General features: G+C 37.8%; 1 protein-coding gene across 3 annotated transcripts in view; it reads left to right on the top strand.

Moving 5' to 3' along the window:
* Window positions 1-24,207, top strand: part of FAM135B (family with sequence similarity 135 member B) — a 194,965-nt gene extending 170,758 nt beyond the window's left edge. For 2 of the 3 annotated variants that reach the window (XM_015619857.1, XM_033512463.1), the window contains exons 13-20: window positions 553-2,611; window positions 4,317-4,483; window positions 5,680-5,771; window positions 7,862-7,959; window positions 8,276-8,427; window positions 9,216-9,326; window positions 11,634-11,747; window positions 13,082-24,207. In XM_015619857.1, coding sequence (XP_015475343.1) covers window positions 553-2,611; window positions 4,317-4,483; window positions 5,680-5,771; window positions 7,862-7,959; window positions 8,276-8,427; window positions 9,216-9,326; window positions 11,634-11,747; window positions 13,082-13,287 — 2,999 coding nt within the window. In that variant the 3' untranslated portion in view covers window positions 13,288-24,207. The remainder of the gene's footprint in view (window positions 1-552; window positions 2,612-4,316; window positions 4,484-5,679; window positions 5,772-7,861; window positions 7,960-8,275; window positions 8,428-9,215; window positions 9,327-11,633; window positions 11,748-13,081) is intronic. The other variant, XM_015619862.1, reaches the window with a different exon arrangement.
* The last annotated feature ends 824 nt before the right edge of the window (window positions 24,208-25,031 follow it).

Genomic DNA, 25,031 nt, shown 5'->3' with positions numbered 1-25,031 from the left:
AAAACTATAGGTGTCCATTGTCAAATGAATATAGCCTGTGATACAAAATCTTCACTCTTCCACTGTTATTCTACTGCCTAAATTGTGACAATGCTCATTAAAGGTATTTAAATTATTAAACTGAGTATTAAACTGATTCAAAGTAAGAGCTATACCATGAACAATGTTGAATGAACCCAGGAATACAAAGAAGTATCCATTTTGTTTTGCTTACCTATGCTCTAAATACTAGCAGCATAGGTACAGTTATACTGAGGAAAGTGTATTTTATTAATATTGTCCTCTTTGACCTAACTATAACTCTTCAGTCAGTGTCATTCTAGTAAAATGCACTCTGGCATGTGCATTTTTGCATTTAATGCATGTATAATTTTTAAAATATAAAAGTACAGGATAATATTTTAGACTTTAAAATCCCTTTTCAAAGTCTTCCATTTATTTGAGATGGGTGATTTGTTGTGCTCTTCAAAGTAATACTACTATCTTTCTTTCTTTCTTTCTGTCTTTTTTTTTTCTTTCTGTCTTCCTGTCTTTCTGTCTTTCTTTTTTCAGATCAGAATTTGGAAGTTTTCCCAGATTTTGAGGTTCCTGCAAATACTCAAACAGATGTAAAACTGGAAAATGAAGACTGTGCATCAGATGATGCCACTGCAGTAATGAAAGGAGATTTTGGGAAAGATACCCCACTAATACACACAGACAGGATAAACAGGAATCCCTCATGCCTACACAGCAGTACTGAAGCTGCTGCTAAGGGTTTAAACCAGCACTCCACATCTCAGGTATGTACAATAAACAAAGAAGGCCAAAGGAAACCTGAAAATATTTTTGTTTCAAGAGAGGAAACTATTTCTGACTCAGAGCCAGGCAATACAGAACACATGTCAGAAGACTTTAAAACATCCGAGGAAGTTTTATTAAAAGATAATAGACTTGGTGAGGATGTTATCTGTGGAGACATGGAACCCAGCAATAAGGACTCTCACAAAAGTGAGCCCATGCTAATTGTCAGTGCTCAGTACGAGTGTGGAGCATGTGGAACTGATGGCTTGGAAGACAGGACTGAAATACACAATCTAGATGAATTTGGTCATCCTGAAACTAATTTCACTTCATCTGAGATTGCACTGAATGAATTGACCAGTCTTGGAAAGCCAGAGGATGCAGATAACAAGGCTTATCTCCATGTTTTGAAAGTTTTGCCTTCACACAGCTGTGAAGTGAAATCAGTCACAAAGGATCAACGAACTGAGGAGAGTGAAGAATTTACCCTCATGTCAGGGGCCATAAAAAGATCTTCCTCTATAATTTCTGATTCAGGCATTGAAAGTGAACCAAGCTCGGTGGCATGGTCTGATGCTCGTAGCCGGGCCCTGGAGCTGCCCAGTGACCGGGAGATCCTGCACCACTTGGTCCGGAGGCACGCCATCCACCGAAACTCCCTGGAGGGTGGCCACACGGAAAGCAACACCAGCTTGCCCAGTGGTATCCAAGCATCACTCACATCCATCAGCTCTTTGCCCTTTGAGGAAGAGGAGAGGGAAGTGGAGCTTACCAAATTGACAAAATCTGTCTCTGCTCCTCAGATCAGTAGCCCAGAAGAGCCCACGGAGGAGGTGGATATATCGAAACACAGTGAAGCCACCTCAGGAGATTCAGATCAAAACTTAAGAAGCTACATGGAGACAGAGGATAAAGATGGAAAAATAATCATAGACTTTTCTGAGTGTCAAATGACCACTGAAAGTGGACAAATAGAACACAGAAGACATCCCAAGCCTCTCCTCAAACACAGTAGCAGTAACACTGAGTTACAAGGGGAGGAGGAGAAAGGTTTTCCAGAGACTTGCTGTACTTTGGAAAACACAAGACAACCCACTTGTCCGAAGCAGCTCCAAGATAATGTCTCTGAGTGCCTGTCACTGGAGAGCAATGGTGAGTGCAGCTTAAAAACACCAAGGGCTTGTAATTACTTGGACAAAAATATAGATAAGGTTGATACATGCATTGAGGATCCAAAGGATAAACTTAAGCTGGACAGTTTAAAAATACAACAGGGCTCTTCCAATAGTAGAATTTCAGGAGAGGAAAGTTTTTCACAAAGCATAAAGGTGGTACCAGATTTTTGCTACCCTGTTGCAGCTCCTTCAGACACCTCCACTGAATTTGGCTCACTGCAAGGAGAATGTGGCAGCTCTCTTGCTGAGGAGAGCCCAGCAGTGAATGCAGAAATGCAGGGGCTGCAAGAAATTGAGCTCAATGACTGTCCTGCCTCAGCAGACCCTGCGGCAGGGTCCCACCAGGCTGAACGTCCTCAGGAGCCCAGCAGCCAAGAGAATAAACTTGTAGCCAACGGCACCGGGTTTCCTTTGGCCACGACAGAGGGAGTAGCCCTGGAAAGCAGAAAGGCTGCTGATGTGGTTAACCTGTCCATCTCTTGCACAGCCACCTGTCTTCCCTTTTCTTCCGTGCCCAAAGAGACCCCTGCCATGGCAGGCTCCTCGGCAAAGCAGGCAGCGTTCCCCATCACGCGCCAGCCGCTGGGCTCGTTTGGAGTCGTCTGTTCTAATTCAGATGAGATGGATGAAGAGACCAACGAAAGGATGCTGAAGTAAGAATGACTAATTACTTCATTAATGTAGCTGTAATGCCAAGACACTGACAAAGTTCAGGACCCTAATGTACTAGGCATACAGGAAGCTTGGGTTTAAGACAGTTGCCTGAGGAATTCCAGTATAAACAATCCAAACAGATGAAGGGTTCATCTAGAGTAAATAATCTAAATAGACAGGAAGGAAGAAAACATAGAGAGAACAAGATTGCCAAAGACATCAGGTCCTTAATTCTCATGACAAGCAGTGGGATTTAGGTATCTAAATAATCATTTAGAGCTGACCCTCCTTCCTGAAATCAGGGTTACCCATATCAGAGTATTGATCCCAGAGTTCACTGTGGCAATGACTCAGACTGTTTTACTCTTCTCCTTTATAATTGCTCTCAGTAGCTAAGCTACGAAGTGAGGAATTCAGATTGGCTGATAGGTCTCAACTTCACCTTCTCAAACTGGAAAATGGGAGAATTGAAACCATGGATAGATGAAGAAGAGACATTATTTTTGTTTCTTGCTTCATTGCCCAATGTAAAAGTGTCACAGGGGCCCATTTCACAGATTGGCACAGTAGCACTTATATTTTTCCAATATAGTTTAATGCCTCCTCTGTGCTGATGAAAAACAATAGCACTGAAATTTCTCAACCCATTCAGCTGCCCAAAATGTTGGCTGTCTGCATGTACATTCATTTTCAACCCAACACTTCATTTTTATTCTTTTGAAAGTATCCTGAAGTTTTATACACCATGCTTAACTCCTGACAAATCTAAGCACAGAATTTTTTTCTTTGTGAAACAGAACATTTGAGCATGTATTAACACACATAAATCCAAGGCTTCCAGATTCATGGCCCATTATTGTGTCCTTTACAATTATTTGGGCTGATATAATTGCTCATCATTGGACTTGAGTACCTTAGAAGTCTTCCATTCTTAATGATTCTATGATTATATCAAGTTGCCTTAAGAAATCCCCAAGATTTAAATCTCTGAAGCTTGTCTGGCCCAGTTTTCTGCTGAATTTTATACTTACACTGTGATTATTAATTCCTAAACTATCTAGATACATTTTATTGAGTCAAAAAGCCACTGAAGAATTTGGCATCTTCAGCCAGCAGAATGCTTCAGGGTGAATTTGAGTGTCAAATTTTAGAGCTTTAGTAGAAAAGGTGTTATGCTAATTCTGTCAGCTTTGAGATATTCTTCTAAATGCTGCTAAATGTTTTCAAAAGAATCCAAAATCAAATAAACCCCAAAGTATCTATCACATGAAGTGCATCCCTTAACTCTAGCTTGAGGAAGAGGGAAAACTATAAGTGCATCTGATGGTAGCCAAATTATATATTTTGCATTTCAGTACCTATAAGGCCATTGACATTGTTAAGAGGTAAAATTACTAATTCTGTACCTCAGTTGCATTTTATGAGCTACCAGAAAATTATTTTTTGTTACTCTTTCATTCCTTTGGCAAATGTGAGTTGCTAATGCACTTTAGTTCTTCCTTGTATGGTGACAAATTACAAAGAAACAGAGTTTTTTCCCTTCATTCTGACTTCTGTCAGTCCTAATAGATAAGACATTCCATCCAGGTCTCTTCTTGAAAGTTGAAAACATAATTTCTTGCAAAGACAAGCCTCCTCATTTCTAGTTTCAAGGTTTGTTGCTGACCACCCAGTTCTATTGTGATTAATTAATGTATTCTCCAGTTTTTATCAGGCCAAAGAAAAATTTAAAAAAGAAATGAAGATTGAAGGATTTCTGTACAGTGACTTATCTGTACTAGCTTCTGATATCCCATATTTTCCACCAGAGGAAGAGGAAGAAAATTTGGAAGATGGAATTCACCTGGTTGTCTGTGTCCATGGATTGGATGGTAAGGCCAGGAAGAATTGCTGTTTGTAAGTCATTTTAGTGTAAATTACAAAAAAAAAGACAGATGTTCAGCAAGTATGAAAGAATGGTCTAAGTATTTGTTTTAGATAAGTATTTATTCTTTATTATGCTATCCAGTCCATTGTAATAAAGAATCTACAGGAATATTAAGCATGGTTGCTAATATATGGAGTTCTGCTATCTGTTTTTGTTTTTGTTTTTGTTTTTTGTTTTTAAACAGCATCATCAGTCCTCCCATGTACAGGAAGAGTGCACTGCAGTAACTCCTTGTCTTTCCACAGATGCTTGGTTGTTTTGCAACATGTTCCCAGGAGGGAAATGTTGTGTAAACCCCCAAAACACTGTTATAGATTAGATATGGCTGACTTTATCAAGTGAGAGAATAAAAATCATTCTTCACTGCAGAGGAAGCAGGTCTTGGGATTTTTTAAGTATATGCTTTCTAGGCAGGAAACAGTTATGTTAAATGTGAACTTTCTCTTGAAAAATTACTGATATCAATAAGAAAGGTGAGATGTTAACACTGAAACTACAGAGAAAAAGTGCTAGAGGCTCTGGAATCTCAAAAAAACCAAACCAAAAAAAGAACAGACACTTGTTTGAGCCAGGACTGTTTGCCATTGAATATCTCAGTATCAGGAATGCCTTTGTCCTGAGGTAGTGGTATCTTCTTCACCAACAAAATATTTCAGAAGATTTTGGAATTTCCTAGTATAGAATGATGTATCTCTCAAAATATTAGGAGTATTTAATTGATAGTATTTCAGCACTACCTCTAATTGAATACATGAGATGGGCCAATCTGATTCTGAAGGTACAGCCCTAGAGCCCAGCACAGGTATTGAGGTGTCCCTGGGGTCTCACCTTAGCTTTTTATCTTTTTATCTTACCTCTGCTGTTCAGCAAAGAGAGGACAGATTTATTCTGGACCAGATCTTTGCCCTTTCTTACCCATCATTTATACAGTCTCCCAGAGCAGCAGCTCCCAGCCCACCTGGGGCAGGCTGTGGGAATTCCTGTTCTCTCGCTGTTTCAGTGCCTGATCCTGACGTGTGATAATATTCTTAGAAGCATTTTTCAAGAGCTCAGTGGTATCAAGGTTGTTGTGTTGAATTGACTCTCTATTGGTTATTTTTCTGTTGCATTGCATTTTATAAAGTACCATTTTTTTCCTAGGTAACAGTGCAGATCTGCGGCTGGTAAAGACTTTTATAGAACTGGGACTTCCTGGTGGAAAACTGGACTTCCTAATGTCTGAAAGAAATCAGGTAGTACAGAGCTAATTTCCATCTTCCTTTCAATTGCTGAAATAGTGCCTTCAGCAAAAGCCTTTTCACCAGCTGAGTGAAACAAAAGCCCTGGGGAATTCAGGGAGTTGTATATAGTATTTAGTACAAAGCCTGCTTCTATTCCTGTCTATTTTGATAGGGCATTCAAACCTATTGGAGAATACTCCTGGCATTAATGTCAAAGGCAATGACATTAGCAGTAATAGGACTAGACCTTGGAGAAAGAAAATGGATTTATCCTGCTAGTTTGCAAACTTGGCAGCCTGTTGCCTCTGCAAAACAGCACCAACAGAACACAGCAAGTTTAGTGATGCTAAATTCTCTGGAGGATGTGGAATATCCAGCAGGTGTTGTCAGCTCTCTGCTACATCAGCCATTGTTTCTCCTGTTGCAGTGTTTGTGGGATTTATTTCCTTGAATGATAAAGAAATGTCTTCCAGAAAAAATTGATTGCTGGTCTAGGCAGAGAAACAGGAATTAATCCTGTGCTCTTCTTGGCAGTGGAGCCATGTTTATGACCAGAGGCCTAACTTTATGCACAAGATAAGGATTTCCATTGTGCAGTCAGAAACATTATTCTGATTTATGAGTACATGAGAAACCTGAGTTAAAACTTTCTAACCTTCTTTGTTCAAAAGCTCTGTCAGCAGCAGATCTGGACAGTGAATGTAAGCAAGGTGAAAATAGTCAGGAGACCACTTCATACTTCTATCAAGGCCTCTTCCAAGAGAAGAGAATATTTTCAGAGAATGAAACATCTTACACCATTTGTATTTAACATTATCCAGAGTCGATAATGAAAGCTGTTTAGAGTTCTTATTGTCTGGAAAGGTGGGGGAGTTCTCACAGCACTGGAAGTGGAAACTGGGTGGCTTGATGGCTGTTTTATTGTTGTAAAGCACCTCATCGCTACTTTTCCGTTCTCTGAGAACCACACTGAAAATGACACAAGAAATCAGTCATTTATCTGGTTTGTCTTATAGAGGAAAATTCAAATCACTTTTTTAGGCATTCATTTGTGATGCATTTGACAAGCTCAATCAGGCTGAAATGATAGTAAAGGATAGAGATATAATCAGGTGAAATATGACACTTGACGTGTTTTGTTTATGATTAACATTCAGGCTGATATTCTTGCACTTTTAAACAACCTGAAAGGTTTGGAATAACAAGCCAAGGAGGAAATCACTAATTATCAATGCAGACAAAACAAACAGGCAGAAGGTTACTGGACATTTTTAGTTTATGAGAACATTTATTTTAAGTCTGTATTGCAAAGTGAATATCGTCATGTTTTCCTGTGCAAGAGCTGCAATTAGCAAGATGAGTTGTGTCACAAAAGCATTAATTACTGATATGTTTCAAAAGCATTAATTACTCATATCTTTGCTCTGAATAGCTGTTCCAACATTTGATGATTGTTTTGTGGCATCTCATTAGTTACGAGTTTGATTTAGAGTCCTGCTGGATTGCCAAATTACAAAGTTCTGAATAAGATCTGCCTGTAATTGTATAGACTGGAAATATATTGCTTGTTTTATTGTCTCACAACTGGCAGTACTGTTGCAAGCAACAAATTATTCGTCTGTCTCTAGCACTCATTCTCTTACTGATGACTGTTGAATAATAACAAACACACAGCGTTTGATTAAGACAGCCAAATAATTTTGTGATGACATCCTTAGCATCATCATAACCCTCATGTCAATGTATAATCCTGTAAAGTACTTTATTGCAGTAATCTGTTGAATCCTAAATGGCAAAAGCTTTTCTTCCATGTGCAGAGTCTGGTATCTAGAGCAGCTGAGCATTAGCAGTTCTCACCAGTCAGGCTGCTTTAGCATCATGCTTATGATTCTGGAATCACTCAGCAACTTCTCTCAAAGGAGAACTTCAATTTAAAAGAGGACCTGGGGATTGAGAAAAATCTCTCTTCTTCCCCCTTGAGCATCTATAAGGAAAATTTACACTGGTTGTTACATTTCTGCATGCATTTGACTTTGAGAAGAATATCAGTCTGCAATAAGTGTAATATATTTTAATTCATGAATAATGTAATTTTTCAACAGACTGATACTTTTGCTGATTTTGATACAATGACTGACCGATTACTGGATGAAATTATTCAGCATATCCAGTTGTACAACCTCTCCATATCCCGAATAAGGTAAGCTTTAAGATAGCAAATAGTGTGTAACTGTTTGAGTTACATGAGAAACATCCAGTGAAATCCTAAAGTGCCTTGTGTCAAAAGCCATTGAATCAGTGGGATTAATTTTTACATTCTTATAAATGAGAATGAAAGAGGAAGATTCTTATGGAAGACAATCTTGTCAGCTGAAAAAACATTGAATGATAACTAAAGGATCTTACTGAAAGCCCTGATGGAGTCCTCCCTCCAGAGGCATTTGTGCCATCCTTACATTTATTTAAAAAAACACAGATGGGTTTTGTATTAATGTAATTTTTTTCTTCCCCAACAGTTTTATTGGACATTCCCTTGGTAATGTCATCATTCGATCTGTATTAACTCGGCCCAGGTTTCGCTATTACCTCAACAAGTTACACACCTTCCTGTCCCTCTCTGGGCCTCACCTGGGAACCCTCTACAACAACAGCACTTTGGTTAGCACAGGTAAGAGTTGATGGCAAAGCTTTGACTGGGTGTGGTCCGTGGCAGAGTGCATGAGAGGGCAACAAGTGGAGGTAGGAATTTATTGTGGCATGACTTGTTTCTTGAAGTTCTGGGAAATATTTGCTAAAGACTGAACCCAAACAGAAAAAATTGCAATTTCAGTATCTACAAGGTCCATCATATTGTTCCCTGGAAAGTTCAGGGCTGTGCAGCAATGGGAGATGAACTTGTTTCCACTTAGTCTCCCACTTCTCCTCTTCTGCAAATAAAGAGAGACATCTTCACAGCTGAAAAAGAGACATTATTATGGAAATGGAATGTCCCACATTTCAGTCTTCCTGAGTGTTTTCCTATTGCCATGAGACAGCCACAGAATCATACAATAGTTTGGATTGGAAGGGACATTAAAAATCACTCAGTTCCACCCCTGCCATGAACAGGGAACTTTTCAATCAAATCAGTTTGCTCCAAGCCTTTTCCCACCTGACTCAGATTATTTCCAGGGATGAGACATCTACCACCTCTCTGGGAAACTTCTTCCAGTGTCTCACCACTCTCATTGTAAAGAATTCCTTCTTTATGTGTAGTCTAAATGTACCCTCTTTTAGTTTATAACCGTTGCCTCAATCCCATGAGACCCTTATACTTTTCTCCCTGTTGATTAGGCACAAAAGAACAAACTAGGCTTCTACTAAATGACAGTGCTATCCTTACTGTAGGCACATGTCTTTAATTCTCCTGCTTCACAACTTACAAAGGGTAAAAATATGCACCAACTTTCACTCCAGGTCTGTGGCTAATGCAGAAGTTGAAAAAGTCAGGGTCACTTTTGCAACTGACCTTCAGGGACAACGCGGACCTGCGCAAGTGTTTCCTCTATCAGCTCAGCCAAAAAACGGGTGAGTAGGGCTTGATGTCCTTTGTGAATACCAAGGGCTGTTCCATTGGCTTGTGCTGGTTTGGGCTATTCTGCAGGGAGTAAAGGAAATCTGCATTTTGTCAATGAATTTTCTTTAAATAGGCTTTTTAGAAGGGCTACCCTGTCTAAAAACTAGTATCAATTTAATATGTGCATTTTTCCTGTGGAAGTTATCAGGTAATGTCTTTGCCAAAGTGTTAGCATTAAATAAGACCTTTGTGGTGCAGTAAACATGCACCTAAGTTTATATTCTGCAGGCAAGAAACATCATTCTTGACAGGCCATCATTGCTTAATTTATGCTATGAGAAGAAAACCATTTTTCCTTTTTTATTATTTTTTTGTAAGTTTAACATCTCTTGTCTATAGGAAATATGACTCTGTGTGATGAAGAGCAAATTTTATTCATGTCTGTTCTGACAATTCTGTACTACAGAGAGAGATGTATGGCCTCACACTAGAAAAATTATGTCTGAATAGAGAATAGTTTTTCCTTTCCTTTAGTCTGTCATGAATAAATTAAATAAATCAGGCTTTTCTTAAGACAAGAAAGCAAGCATGATCCTTCTGTTGAAGTAGTTGTTTTATTTTAAGAGTTACTTTTAATATTGTGTGTGAGCAAACTGGTGCTAGTATGTAGTGACAAGGTCACTACCTGATATTTAATTCTTCTTATACTTTTGTATGCTGCTAATAGGAAACAAAGACTATGTTAATATGAATAGAACATCTAAATCTTACAAATAAGACTACATAACTCAATCAATGACAGGAAGCTGACTTAAATTGGTGTTATTGGAATTTTCCCTTTGATTCCCTAGTTCTTATTTCCACAGAATACAGTTGATGACTACTTTACTACTGTCAAGTTAAAATGAAATTGGGTCTACAAAAAAAGCTCATATTTTAACTTCCAAAGCAATGAATTCCCAAACATGTGTAGTGAGTCAAAGTGATTTGCTTCTTGTTAGCTTGGTAGGCTGGAGATATAAGAAGCTATACATGCAGGTGTTGTCCCTGAAAATGGAGAAAGCAGAAATTTAAATGTGGAGAGAGTTGTCTGTAAAGTCAGAATCATCTGGGTAGATGCTTAGGCAAAATATCCAAAGATGGAGATATGTCCATATGTGAAGGTATGAGCTGGCATTACTGATTCAATACAGAGATGTCCCTACTCTGGCACCCTTCTCCCAAAAGAGGTGGGGAGAACCTACAGAAGGAGAAATGCCAAAAGCAGTGTTGTGCCTAACATCCACTGGGGCTTCTCCTACCTTTGACTTCAGATCAAAGTTGCAAACTCAGTTGGTTTGACAGCAAAAGAGAAAATGAATAACACCTTGAGTCAGGTTTTGGAAAGGCAGCCAGAAGGACTTTTCACTGTGGTGCTGATGGTCAGATTTTCCATGAAAGTCTAGAAATCATAGTTGTGGAATCATAGAGGCATGGATGTTCCTTCAAGTTCATCTGGTTCTGATCCCCCTGGAACAGGCAGGGACCTTCCACTAGACCAGGTAGCTAAAACCCCATCCAACCTGGCTCTGGTTCTGGACCACTTTCCCATAAGAGGGAGGGAAAGATGAAGGATGAACTCACAGCTCTTCTGTGTTCGGGATATTCTCTGCTCATGTAGGTTACATCATCAGTGTCTATTTTCTCACTTTTCTGTTAAATATGGGTAAAAGTGTACTCAAGAGAACACAGACAGGTCAAACAGCAGGAGCTCATCAGTGGCCCCATTAACTCCAAGGAAGAGGGAGGATTTGGGATTTTAGCTGATATACCAGAAGTGTGGATTTGTCAAATGACTGCTCCATGCAGGGACTGGATGGACCTTAGCACTGACTCTACACCACTGTAACAGTATGATATTATAGCAATTCCTTCTCCTTATCTCTACGTTATTTTTAATAATTTTTTGTGTTATTTTTGAACTTGATCCTGTTAAAAGGTAGAAATATTTGCAACAATAAGGTTGTAATAAAGTTTTTGTTTTTTTTTTTTCAAGAATAAGGTTTTAATAAAAGCATTTTTTTTACAGACAGTTCTTACTTTCCCCTGTTGACATAAAATTAACCCGTGTGAATGTTGATAAGTTCACAGAAGCAACAGAAATGTGTTTAAGCTGTTATGAATCTTTCTACTATTGTGTTGCATATTTTAATAATTATCATCTATTTTGCACTGTAGATTTTCAAAAGCCTTTAAAAATGAAATAGTCATGCTGACACTGTATTAATTTTTGTCTTTGTGCTTAATTCGGATTATTTTACTTCATATGTTTGCCACAGGTCTTCAGTATTTTAAAAACGTTGTGTTAGTGGCCTCACCCCAAGACAGATACGTACCTTTTCATTCAGCAAGAATAGAAATGTGCAAAAATGCACTTAAGGACAGACACACAGGTATGTTTAAGATCCTTTATATATTCCCAAGGCTGTGGAAGAATTGCATTTCTGTGCAACTGAGGTCATTACATTAGAAGGGTTTTTCATCAACATGATGAAAACTCAAATGTTTATTTGATAAGGAGGAAAGTGTTCACTTCCCACAGGAAATTACTGAAATCAATAAAAGAAGCTTTTTGAGAAGCTCTTTGCCTGATGAAAACAAATTTCAATCAGGTCATAATCAAAGCTTTTTTACTACTTCCTCCCCTTCCCTCTAATTTTATTTTTTTTTAAGTGATAATAGAACTAGCTCTTGACAATGTTTTTCTGTAGTCTAATGATTTACTTGTATTGTCTCTCCTTTTTTTACACATAATGGAATCTTTCTCAACACATCCAAAGTAAGGGGGTTTTCCCTTTGTTTCCAATAGTGTTTGAATGATTGTAGTATAATTTAATGGACAGATCTAAAATCATTTTGTCTTGTAATAAAAATTTGTAAAGCACATCAGGGCTCACATCACCAGAGGCCCTCCTATGAGCTCAGGCTGTGTGTATTTCTTTTGTTATTAGCAGTTTTCTTCATTTATAACATTTTTTATGGCTTCAGTTTGATACCACATCCAGGAATAATGTTCAGTGCAATTTCATCCCCTTTTCACACATGTGATTACCTAGAAATGGAGATACTTTTGGAAGCAGAAAGAGACACACAGGCCCAATAATCAGCATGGTTCCCTTCACATCTCTTCCTTAAATGACATCTCTTTCTATCCCAACTCAGACATGAATTAGGAGGAAATTCTTCAATTCACCTACAGTGGTTGTTCCTCAGGGACATGTTTGACCTAGCAGGAGCCAGCTCAGTACATTTATCAATACATTAAATAATTTATCTGTAAATATTTCCTGAGCCATTCTTTCTGCCCCTATAAACACCTCAGCTATCTCTACATGATGCCTCTCCTGCACTAGAATCCTCAGAGAAGCACAAATGGACTTGTGTCCTGCCAGATCCTGTCACATTTGAATTCATAGGCAATGTGAATCCAACCCCACTCCCCTAAAAGAAAAACTAGCATTTTCTTCACTGACAGAGGAAGGGCTGAGGATGTCCCAGGCCTCATGCTAAGAAGCTTCAGCAGATCCCTCCTTGTGCCCAGTGCCTCCATTAGATGAACATCACTCTGGCACCAGGCAAATCTTTGAACTGGACTGCTGTCTCTTACATTCATTTTGGCCTTACTTCCATTTTCCCTCTCACCATGACTGTAATTCATTTATACTGGAAGAAAGGAGATGACCTGGGAGCTTTGGCGTGTAGGTGTGAGATCTCAACTCTTTTTCAGGTCCTGTTTATGCAGAAATGATCAACAACCTGCTCCAGCCTTTGATTGGGGCCAAGGACTGCACTTTGATCAGACACAACGTGTTCCATTCTCTGCCTAACACCGCCAACACGTTGATAGGCCGGGCCGCCCACATTGCCGTGCTGGACTCTGAACTTTTCCTGGAGAAGTTTTTCCTCGTGGCAGGACTCAACTACTTCAAATAGTGCCTGAAGTATGGGGTAACAGAGGCCAACCTTTCCTTTGAGTGGAGGAGACTCCCTTAGCCAAAGGAGTGCAGTGTTAGAAATGAGATCAGGTGGGACTTTCAAACTTTCCATTTCCATTTCTCTTTCAGAGAACAAAGTGCTATGGCTTTAAGGCATTCAAGCTTCCAAGTATTGGTGCTTTTGGAAGAAATAAATATTCCTCTTCAGTTTCAATGTTTATTGTCCACATAAAGACATGAGCCACTTGTGAAGTACAGAATCAGAATAAGGAGGTTAATTCTCTAAATGTGATTGGACCAATATAATTCCCATTTCTCCTGAATATTAAACCAGGAACTTGTCTGTCTTTGATTTACTGCTTATTTATGTATTAATGAACCTCTACATTTGTAGCTCTTCTGGGGTAGTTAACACACAAGGAAACAAGTGTATGTGAACTCAGGTTAAAACCTTCTTTGTGATGAACTGAGAAGTCTGAAAACCATACATGAAAGATTCAGTATTTCTGTTTGTTGGAAGAAAATATTTGGATGGCTCCATACTGGTAATAATTTGTAACATACAAATTGTACACTCAAATAATGGAAAGGAGTAAAATATTTTACATACAATGAACAAATATTGATATTTGTCTTCAAAAAGAAACCCCAGCTCTAGTTTGGGAAGAAATTCATTCAAGTTAGAAGCTGCCAAAAAAAGAGGACTACACTGGATTACTTGTAAAATATCAGTGGCATCTGTTAATATTTCTTCTGTTTACATTTATAGAGGATGTCTTTGTTATAACCTTAAAGGAACAATTTTTACGTTTACATTTGAATCTAAGTCCATTTGTCCCAAATTTTTTTTAAAAAAAAAAATTTCACTGATACAGAATTCAAAATCTATCCAGTTATACCCTTGAAAACCCCAGACATTTGAAAAAAACAAAAACAAAAAAGGATAGAGATACAGAATGGTAAGGATTGTGGAAAGTTTTTAAAAATATAAAGATGTCTTAAGATCCTCTGCAATACTCTCTAAATGCTAAATGTCTAAAGTGACAAATTTCAATAACTTTATGCACATTTTCATAACATTTTGAAAACTTTTCAATGTCACAGGAGTTTTTTAGATAAAAGAAAGTGAATAATTCTTCACAATTATTTTTGTTTGGAAGTCAGGCAATTTTTAATGCAAATACAATTTGTTTAAAAATACAAATGAAAAGTCTCTATATCTTCTAGCAGTGACTGTAAAAAAATCACAAAGTTGGGTTTAGGTGTCAAGACTCCTACCAGTGAAGTAAGATCAAGATGTTGCAGATTTGTGAAATAAAATACAAAATGAAAACAAACAAAAAAAAAACCACAACCAAAGGGAAACATTTGTACTTGCAAAAAGTAAAACTAATTTTTTCTCAAAAGAAAAAAAAAGTGAAAAACTTACACAAAATGAGTTCAAGAAAACAGTTTTTGCAGACTGGCAAATGCTGGTAAAGGAAAAAGGCTGGCTTGATAACTAATGCATGTTTTCAAAACAGGAAAGAGAAAGAAGGTATATACCAAAGGGTGAGATTAAACCACCTGAAAAGGAGTATTACACATAAAAATCTTGTGCAATCATAGAGGCAGAAATCATATGGGAACAATTCCATGGTGTGATTCAATGTTGACAATTCTCTTAATACCTCAGTACTTGAATTAAATAGGTAGATACTATTGTGTTTCTCTCTCTCTTTTCTTCTTCCCTCCTTATAGATTGACTGTTAAATGTTAACAGTCAGTTTTACCCAGTTAACAAATGAATTCTATCAAAAAACCTATGGTTTCCACCTCTGGCTTGGGAATTCTTTCTCACTTTTTGGCCTCAGCAGTCTAGTTCCAGCTGCACTGACATACCACAACTTACTTCTTCCTCAATAAATTGTTTAGAGAATTTTAAATACAATGGGACATGGAGGTCGAGCTGTTAGACAGTGCAGAACTCTTGAGCCAGGACTAGTACTTCTATAAGGAAAACCAGGAAAGAAATCAATCTCTAACTGTAAACAACAACAAAAGTGTGCTATATGAGGGTCTGGTCCACTTGTAGAAAACGCTCAGTAATCTGCAAACTGAAATTCTGAAAACCATTTAGAAAGAAGTGACTTCACACCTGTGTACATGCCTGCTCTGTGTGTGTACACAGTCTGTACAAGGAAGTTTGCTTCTTTCCAGGTGTCACACACCAACTTTCAGAGTCCTGGGTCTGACAACAAACCAGTGTAGCTGTTCTTACACTCAGATGGGATGTCCTTGCCTTGCCTTGTGCATTGGACAGCATTCCCAGCCCTCTGTTTGCATCACCCTGAGAGAATGGACACAGGAAAAGGTCTCTGCATTGCTGCAGGAGCTGTGTGCTTTTCCATATGTTCACTTTGACATTCTGTACTCCTATCAGTGCTCTGACTGATGGGTTAATATACCTAAAGGTGTCAGAGTTCCTATCCATACAGAATTCTTTGATGGCTCAGTCTGATTTCAGACTTGGAGTTGGATTGTTTGTAGACTTGGATCAGGTCCACCTAACTTACATCTTGTGGGGAATGGAAGAAAGCTCCTGTGGAACCTCAGAAAAATCTGGGAAGCTTCATTCCTGTTAAATGCTAAGACAGATTTTATCTTCCTTTTACTGGCAGAACATTGTGGGATATATTGGCAGTAGTGGTCTAGTTGAGCTTCCATCTTAAGTTTCTCAGAATAGCCTCCCTCACTTCTTCTTCTTTTATTCTTTTAAATGGGATGTTGCCCCTCAATACTAAAAATGTACTCAACTGTGTAGATTATACTGCAAAAAAACCTACATTTTCATTATAATACAAATAATATCTATGTTTTTTGACTTCATCAGAGAATAGTAATCAGCATGGACTTATTTTCAGATTTGTATTTACATGGAAAGAAATATACAGCAAGAATTACCTTCATAAAAGTTAGCAAGGTCAGTGCACAGTTAGCATCTTTGTTTCTGTCACAACCTTTGGAATTTCAATATATTGTCTTTTCACATTAATCTTTTTCAAATTCATTTAAGTACATTTGCAGTATTTCTGCAAGGATTTTCCCTGCAATCTGCACACCTCACCTTTGGCTTCCTCTTTCTGTAGGGGCAGGGCTTAAACTCTTCAGTGAAGCTCTCACATTCATAGAGGATAAAAGAGTTTTTCAAGACTTTGTACAGAGGAGGGGAAAACCTGGGCTTTTTTTGTAGCTTGTCAATATTAGTATCAGCTGTATTTGAAGTGAAGCTCCCTTCAGTTCTGAGGGATTCTGTAGTAAAGTAAAAAACAAAGCCAGCATTCCAAGGTTTTTTTTTAGCATCTGCAAAGCTTAAAACTAACAAGGAGGATCTCCACCAGGCAAAGTGCATTTGGCTGTTGAGGTTTTCCAGGGTCAGAAGTTCTTGCCCAAATGAGCAAGTTCTCTGGAAGGAAAGGTGATGGCCCACGTGCAGAAAAAGAGGAGCAGAGCCAGATCTCAAGGCTTTGAAAGACAGAGTCAAAGATAGAGGGATGGAAGAAAGACAACAAATTCCTGAAGCAGACTCTTACATTTAAGACATTAACTGTTTTAAAAGATTTGAAGAACTTGAAAACAGTGCAGTTATAACAATTCAGTGGATATCTAGAATTCTATTATCATGTCTTTATTAATAGCTGGATTTCTTTTTCTCCAATATTCTGGGTGTTCTAGAGCCCATTGCTCCACACTTTTAAAAGAATTTAATATCTTCTGAAATTGATTTTTTATTTTTAAAGTATAGATGGAGTAAAATTACAATATTGACTAAATGTGTGTAGATGAGGGACAGAAGAGTGAGTTCTTTCTGCATCTGGGCTGAGGATTTTCAAGGAGCTGGTTATAAATCTCCTAGAAAATGAGAATCTAGTCTCCTGGATCCTCTGGAATTTTCTCTTTTTGGAGAATTCTACAATTTGTCCTATTTAATTTCATCACCTGATTTGTACTTAAATATTTGTTGCAAAATGAATTTGTTCTACTAAAATAAAATCTTAATTTCTGTCTGTAATCCGTGAAGAGAGGTAGGTACTACTGAGAGTGATCCTGTTTTCTGCTTTGGTGATATTCAGGGTTATTTACCTCTGTTCCTTGTCCAGGGAACTTATTATAATGCTCACTTTATGAGTGTCTAAGACATAGACAGAAACTGGGGGCTTGGAATTTGTGGACTGAATTACATCTTCAGTTTTTGATACTTGGGTGCAGGTTTTGACTGCACACCTTGACCAAAAACAAACATTGAACACATGAATAAGGCTCCTTTAAAATCTGGCAGAAATGGGTCTTTTTCCAGCCTCCAATGAATGTTCATTTTCTCTTTAATGAAATTCAAAATTTGTTTTCAAAATCACTGACAATAGAGGAAACTGAATTTTTTTAGCTGTAAAGGATAATTTTCTAAAGACTTGAAACCTTAGCACAGAGCTTTAGAATTACCTACACAAATTCTGAGCACTCTTTTACTTCAAAGCATTTCAGAAATATCCTCTGACCAATCCTCTTCACTGTTCCCTTGCCAGAAAAAAGTCACACTTGAGAGAGAAAGCTATCACATGAAAATTGGGAATTCAAGCAAGTTTTCATTAGAATTTTTAGCTTTCTTTGGTGCTTTTGCATGTTAAAAATTTAAAAAAAGTTCTCTTGCTTTCTACCTCTGCACTGAAAACAGCTGAGTGGTGATGAAGGAGATAGATGAGAACTTCTAATAACAGGGTTAGACTCTTGTGAAGGCTTATGCAAATATTCCATGAAATTTAATGTGTAATGAATAGTCATGGAGGATTTCTGAGGCAGTCTCAGCATGCCAATATGTGTCAGCCTAGCTGAATGATTATTTTCTTTGTGGACTTAAATTTCCATTTATAAATTATCAACAGAACAGCCTAACATATTTCACTCCAGCTGGTTATTTAGATGCTAAAGGTCATGTCCATAGAGAACTCTTAAGGAGTGTTTTGTTTTTTTTAATACATATGCTCAGCAATTTTGATAGTTAATGTTATCTAATTGAAAGATTCTAGCTAAATTTACCCCCTCCACCAAATTTTCAATGTTTATTTAATCACTGAATTGTTTTCAATTTATAAACCAGTATAAATACAGGTCTCTTGGAGTTAGTGTTCATCTTCTTTAATGCAGTTGTTTTATGGCTGTAGCAGCACAGTCTCAGGACAAATAATCACTGAATTAAAAATTAGACCATTAATGTTTGGAGCAATGAAATTCATAGTGGGGAGCTTGTTTAGCTACAGTTCACTCTGGTTTTGTTTTGCCTTTTGGGTCAAACATAACCACAGCAAGATCGTGCCCCTGGCTCTGTTCATGGTTCCCTTAATTTGCTGCTCCTTTTAGATGCCTAAATTGCCCTAAACTACTGTTCTGCTTTGTCCAGACATTCCCATATTTGCTTGGTCACCTTTCCATGACCTGACTGCATCTCCTCCATATTCTGTGAAGTCAGTGCAGACAGGGATTCACAAATGTATCCAGCACTGCCATCCCATTTATCCAGGAGAGGCACATCGTGCTCACACATTCATTCCAGTTTTCTCAGCCCTTTATGAAGACTGCTATGCACCTATCCAGACATGTTACAGACAACAGAATGTTTTGTTTCAGAGGGAACAGCTGGAAGTGTCCCTGTATAATTCCTGTTCAAAGCAGGATTAACCTGAGCCTCCTGGTAAGGTCAGATATATATTTGTCTTGCTGGATATTGAAAACATCTGGTGATGGATTTACTACAGCTACTCTGGAATACCTTCTCAGCTGCTCTATATCACTCCCAGGGAAAACAACCAAGCAAACAACAACAAAATTTTAAAAATCCAATTTAAACTTTCTGAGCTGCAGCTTCTTTCTGTTACATTTTTTTATCCCACCTTTTATTCCATGGGGTTGATCTTGCTTCTGGTACAATTACAACTTCCTTTTCCATGCTTTCAGACAGCTCTTTGTCACTTGGTGTCTTTTGTGCCAGGCTAGACAAGCCTAACTCAGTCTGCCCTCAGAAGATGTGTGCTCAGACCCCTCACCATCTTGGTGATCTTTTATTGGGCTCCATCCAGTCTCTCATTGCTGAACTGGGTTTAAGAGGCACCAGGATCTGGCCAGCTTCATTGGATGGTAGCTCTGCTGCAGACTGGAGCCTTTTTCCTGCTCAGGAGAGCCTCTGACTGCTGGCACTCATCACATCCTCTCCCTGTCTGATGCTCTATCCAAACAGCTGGAGCTGTTCTCCTGGTGCCACAACTGGAATCTTCCAGCCCCCTGTGAATGAATCTTTACTTTGGGCACAGATAGTGAGGAAGCCTAATGTGACCAGAGTGGCTGCTGTTTCTTCTCTAATTTAGGAAGACTGTATAATACATCTGCACTTGCCCAAGAGAAATCCATGCACTGAATAGAAATGCTTATGAGAACAGTTTAATCAGTGTTTAACAGTTAGAATGCTTTAAATGCAGATGAGCCAGGCATTCCCCTCATAGGATAAAAGCATAAAGAATAAATATGTATAAACTCTTCTTATGCAAAAGGTCAGACTAAATTAACTTCTGCTACAACCTTGAGACTTGATTTCTCTGCTTTTGAAAATTCAATTCTCCACTTTCATCCAAAGTGCTGCAAGATGCTCTCATCTGAGTAGCAACCTAACCATATCTGTCTGAAATAGATTTGCACACGTGTGTATATGTTCCATGAGTCCAATGTCTATATATTAATTGTATGGAACTTCATGTCTTCAAGTATCTTCTGCCTCTTCAAATATGAAACTGTGATACAGTGAACTCTTACTCAATCCATCATGCCTTTCAGTCTTTGAAAGGTATCAGCTACAAACACAAACAACTTATCCAGAGGAACAAAAAAAGACCCCTTCTCCACAAAAAAGTCCAGTCTTCAGTAATTCTCTTTTATTTTGGAGTGGATGGTTGGAATATTGTGATGGCCTAGCTTTTTTATGCATCCTGGAAATGGGGTTACACTAATAAGTATAAGAGCTTTTGGTGCTGAAAACTCCAATATTTAAAGCAACTAATTTAAGTTTATCATTCCTTCCTGAAAGCATAAGTGCTATTAGGAATGTACCTGTCCCAGCCCCCAGGACACTTAGTCTTTCCTACTTTTATAAGGATAATACTATGTGCATCATTCCCAGCTGTGCAAAGAGGCCAAGGCATTTCTGATACTATAAAATATGCAGGTACCTGCATGGGAAAGGCTGAGTGGGAACATTTTTGATGTAAAATGAGTTATCACTTTCAGCAAAAATGCTAATATAAAGTATAGTTCTTGTATGTCACCTCTGCCATATGATATATATACCCTAAATCCACATGTACACAGCAAATGTCTTCTCCCATAGGAGCTGTGTTATTCCATAAGAGGTGAACCTGTGTTCCCATACACAGTGTATATTTACCATACCACACCATACTCAGGGGGAAGCTGGTGGTGATCATTCAGGTTCCTGTTGCTTTTTATCTTGGTTATCCTCCAGAGCCCCTGTGAAGGAGCCATTTCTTGGCTTCATCCCTTCATCCTCCTCATTGGAGAGAGGTTGTTTTGTGCAGTGATTTGTCAATCTCTTGGCACACCATTAGCTGACTAAGCTTATCTCAACACTCCTGAGTTTGATGTGTGTTATCTACCACCCCCATGGTTTTCCTGGTCAATGCAATGTGTCAAACTGAGCTGCCCTGTCTCCTGAGACAGGGAGCTTGTCACCATCTTTTAATTTTCCTTGACATCCATCCTCTTCAACCAAGCATTCATTTTTAAGCTGGTAGATCAATGATTTATCAGCTTTGCCACTCTTCTTACTAAGTTTAGCATTCTATATATTTGACTATGCATCCAGTTTGGGAAATTAGCTATTTCTTCTTTCTGCAGTTAAATCTTCTTATGAAATATGAAGGAGATCAGGAAAGAAGTCTAGACAAGCCATGGTATTCCTTTCCAACTACAAATGGAAGCAAAACCCACACCACTGAAAACTCACTAGTATTTGTAGAGTATTGCATGTTCATTTTTTCTGTTTTGCCAAGAAAAAGTATACATTGATGTTTTGTCCCATTCCTTTTTGGGTCTCCGGGTGAGTCAGAGTCTAGATCTAGCTCTGACAGACTGAGGAGAAGGCAAAGATAAACCCTTCTCCTGTCTAGGATGTGACAGGAATATACCCCACAGAGATGTCAGTAATGACAGAGAAATCAAAACCTTCCAAAATCCTATCCAATTCATCAAAATAAATCACTCCAGAATATTACTGGATTTTAGGAAAAAGTATCAGGTCAAAACACAGATCAGCATATTTCAAAACACAAAGTTCAGAAGTAAACTGAAAATTATGTTGATAATTTTTTACTTGGATTTGTCTCTAAGAAGATTCCTTAAAAGTGGAACAGTTTAACTTAAAACTTGTTTTCTTGGACTTGAACAATTAATCTATTTATTATTGTCTTAGACTCTGGCATCAATCATTTTTATAACTCCCCTAAAATATACTCAAGTCCTTTAAAAAAATTAAAAAAAATCTGATTTTAAATCTCTGTCTTTCAATTATGTTTAGACAATTAGCCACAGCATCTGAGACAGCAGAAAATTAAACTTTCTCTATGTGCAGAATTACCTTCAATGAACAGTAGAAGCCTTAAGTAGGAATGACTTGTCTATTGGGACATCTTCTTTCTTTTTTAAAGGAAGTTTATGTTGATGAGTCTAATTTAGCCAATAAAGAAAGTAGGTGAATTTTGTTCTCTTTCTTAGCCCTCTGTGTCATGCTGAAAATCCAGACACTTAAAATTAAGCATTCTAGTTTGTGTTGCAAACAAAACACATCTCTAGGCAGGTTTTGATGTCTTATTTTTCCCTGTATGCAATGTACAAATACAGTTACTCTGGTTTTGACACTAGAACCATATTCTTGGTTTAAGTATTGTGAACCTTAATGACTCTCTCTTCAAAATGTGTTAAAATTTTACCTCTTAAAATCAGACTTTGACTTTTTAATAGTTAAAGCTAACAATGGCAGCAAAAGTAACCACATTTTTATGGTATCTATTCAAATGGAACATCTTACACTGCTGGATTAATTCCCAGTTCAATGGTGACACCTAAAATCGGACCTTCATTGTTCCTCAGCTGACAGGAGCATAGTTCTGTGAAGATCCTTATCCTGTGTTTCAATGAGTTACCTTTTACTTATTTAATTAAATATCAAGAAAATACCTCTTGGAATTAAACCCTACTGTTTCCTGTAAATAATTAGCTCTGAACGTGGTTTTCTGTATGCACACTGTTACCAATTTTTGTTAACAAAGGCAATGCTACAAAGAAATAAAATGTTTTGAGTTTTTTTTTCAGATAAGCAACTGCCAAATACTATTGGGCTGAGTTTCAAATGAGTAATTTCAACTTGAGGCATTTCAAATTTATGGGATTTTTAGTCATAAAAAAACTATACAAAATATAGAGGTTGGCCCCTGAACTTGATAACCATTTGTACTCTTGCAAAATGGATGCAAAATACTGGCATTGGATTCGTGCCCACATTTGTGCACCCGAGCTGCAAAGCAAAGCATCAAAGATATATCCTTCTCCAAGTTCTTCCTTTGGGGCTGATTGTTCAGGGCAAGCAATATGCATGATATAACTGGTGCATGTAACAGTAACTACAACATTCTGCAAATTTGAATTTATACAGCAATTTGATATTGAGGCTGAACTTTGCAGATGAGTACTCCATGGTATTTTTAATTATAACCCTTTCTGTGGTCTGAATATGAGTACAGCTGATTCCATCATGTGACACTTGAGGTTGGACTTTTAAATGAGACATTATTATATTTGATTGAGGCAGTTATGTTTCTCAAGAATTATTTCAAATCATATAGAAGAGGCAATAATTAGAGTTTGAGAGCTTAGAAAATCTGTATTTTATTTTTTTTAAGGCAGCAAGATTTACACCACGTGCTCTGTCTGCCTCTGTCTAATTTACTTCCCTTTCCCTAATGAACATTTGTCAACTGCCACACACTTCAATTTTCTTTAACTACGTCTGTCAAGATTTAAGTGAGACTTACATCAAAAAACCAAAACTAATCTCACTAAGAGGAAACATGTGAAGTTGAGTCAATTCTGTGATATTTTAGGGAAAACAGAAATGCAAATCAATTTTCTTGGAATGAAGGTTCAGACTCAACAGCATTCACAAAGTCTTTATTAAAGGTCTGATCCTGAGAAATGCTGGTCAAAGGCACTGTTGGTGTAATGGACCAAATCTGCAAGTGGATTGACCTGGTGAAGAGCTTTACACAGATACAAGATCTTAACAAATGGCAACCAGCAGCATCCATGGCATCTCAAAGTCAGACTACCACAAGATAACAAATGTTCTGGGTTCTTTTTAAGGCCAATTTTCCAGTTGGTCAAATGTGTTTTAAAAGTAATGTCTTTTAAGACAAATGCAGACCTCTCCAAGGGATCAAGTCAATGGATTACTGTGGACAGATCCTTATAGGTTAAGGGAAAGGGCTTTTAATTTTTAAATCTACTACTTTGAATCATGACCATACAAAAAAGCTGAAGAAATCTGACATGGTCCCTTGTATAAATAAGATCATGAATGTAAAGCTTATAATGCCACTGTGAAATTTTAATGCTTATTTATTATGGTTATGATGAAACCTGTATAATAAGATGATGATGAGAAAATAATAATAACAATAATAATAATAATAATAATAATAATGAATAGTCATCAGTGCCAATATGATTCTACTATTTTTCTACATATGCTTTATCGTGGCATTTTGTGTAGCTTGTGTTCTGTGTAAAGAAATGTCAATAAAATCTTTGCTTCCTTTTGTCTGTATTTTCTGTGGTTCTTGATAGGAAATTCACCAACCCCTTTTGCCTGTAGCCCATGGCAAACATGATGAGAGTGATAAAGAGAAGTGGAGTAAAAGATGCTCAATTACAAGCAAATAGATGAGCTTTATGAAGGGCTGTGGCTGGTGCCTTATCTCTGGAAATGTACAAGGCCAGTTTGGATGGGGCTTTGAGCAGCAAGGTCTAGTGGAAAGTGTCTCTACCCATGGCAGGGAGATTGAAACAAGATGTTTTTAATGTCCCTTCCAGCCCAAAATATTCTGTGATTCTATGCTTCAGAATGTCCTTCTGTTTGAAGAATGAAAACCATCTCTTGACTTAATGAATACATAATGATTAAGTAAAATATTCATGGTCAAAAAGGCCTTGAACATGGAGCTCTTTTTGACCATTGAAATGAATGAGACCTTGAAACAAGGTCTTGAAACAGCAAAACCTTGAAGGCAGACAATTAGAAAATTCCTGGACACTTTGTAGGTGCTTTTATGTTCAGTTTTTAAGAATGAGCTTCAGGAATGTTATTCGTACTTGGACTTGAGTTCCTCTAGCCCCATATATTTTATTTGTGAGCTTCCTTACACCCAGCTGCAAACTGTCACCAGGAGGTTATGGAAATTGGTGGGCTGGGGTTGGAGGGATTTGCATTTTCTTCATGACTCTATGGCCATGTCTATACCAGTTAACCAAACAAGTACAGGATATTTCTGCTTTTACTCTAGTCAGACAGACAGGGATTATAGCCATAAATTCTGGTCTTAACTCACAGTTTCCATAAAAATACATCTGTAGTTAAAATTACTCACAGCT

This window comes from Parus major, chromosome 2 (genome assembly GCF_001522545.3).
Source record: "Parus major isolate Abel chromosome 2, Parus_major1.1, whole genome shotgun sequence".
NCBI lineage: Eukaryota > Metazoa > Chordata > Aves > Passeriformes > Paridae > Parus > Parus major.
This window is presented reverse-complemented; position numbering and strand designations above follow the sequence as displayed.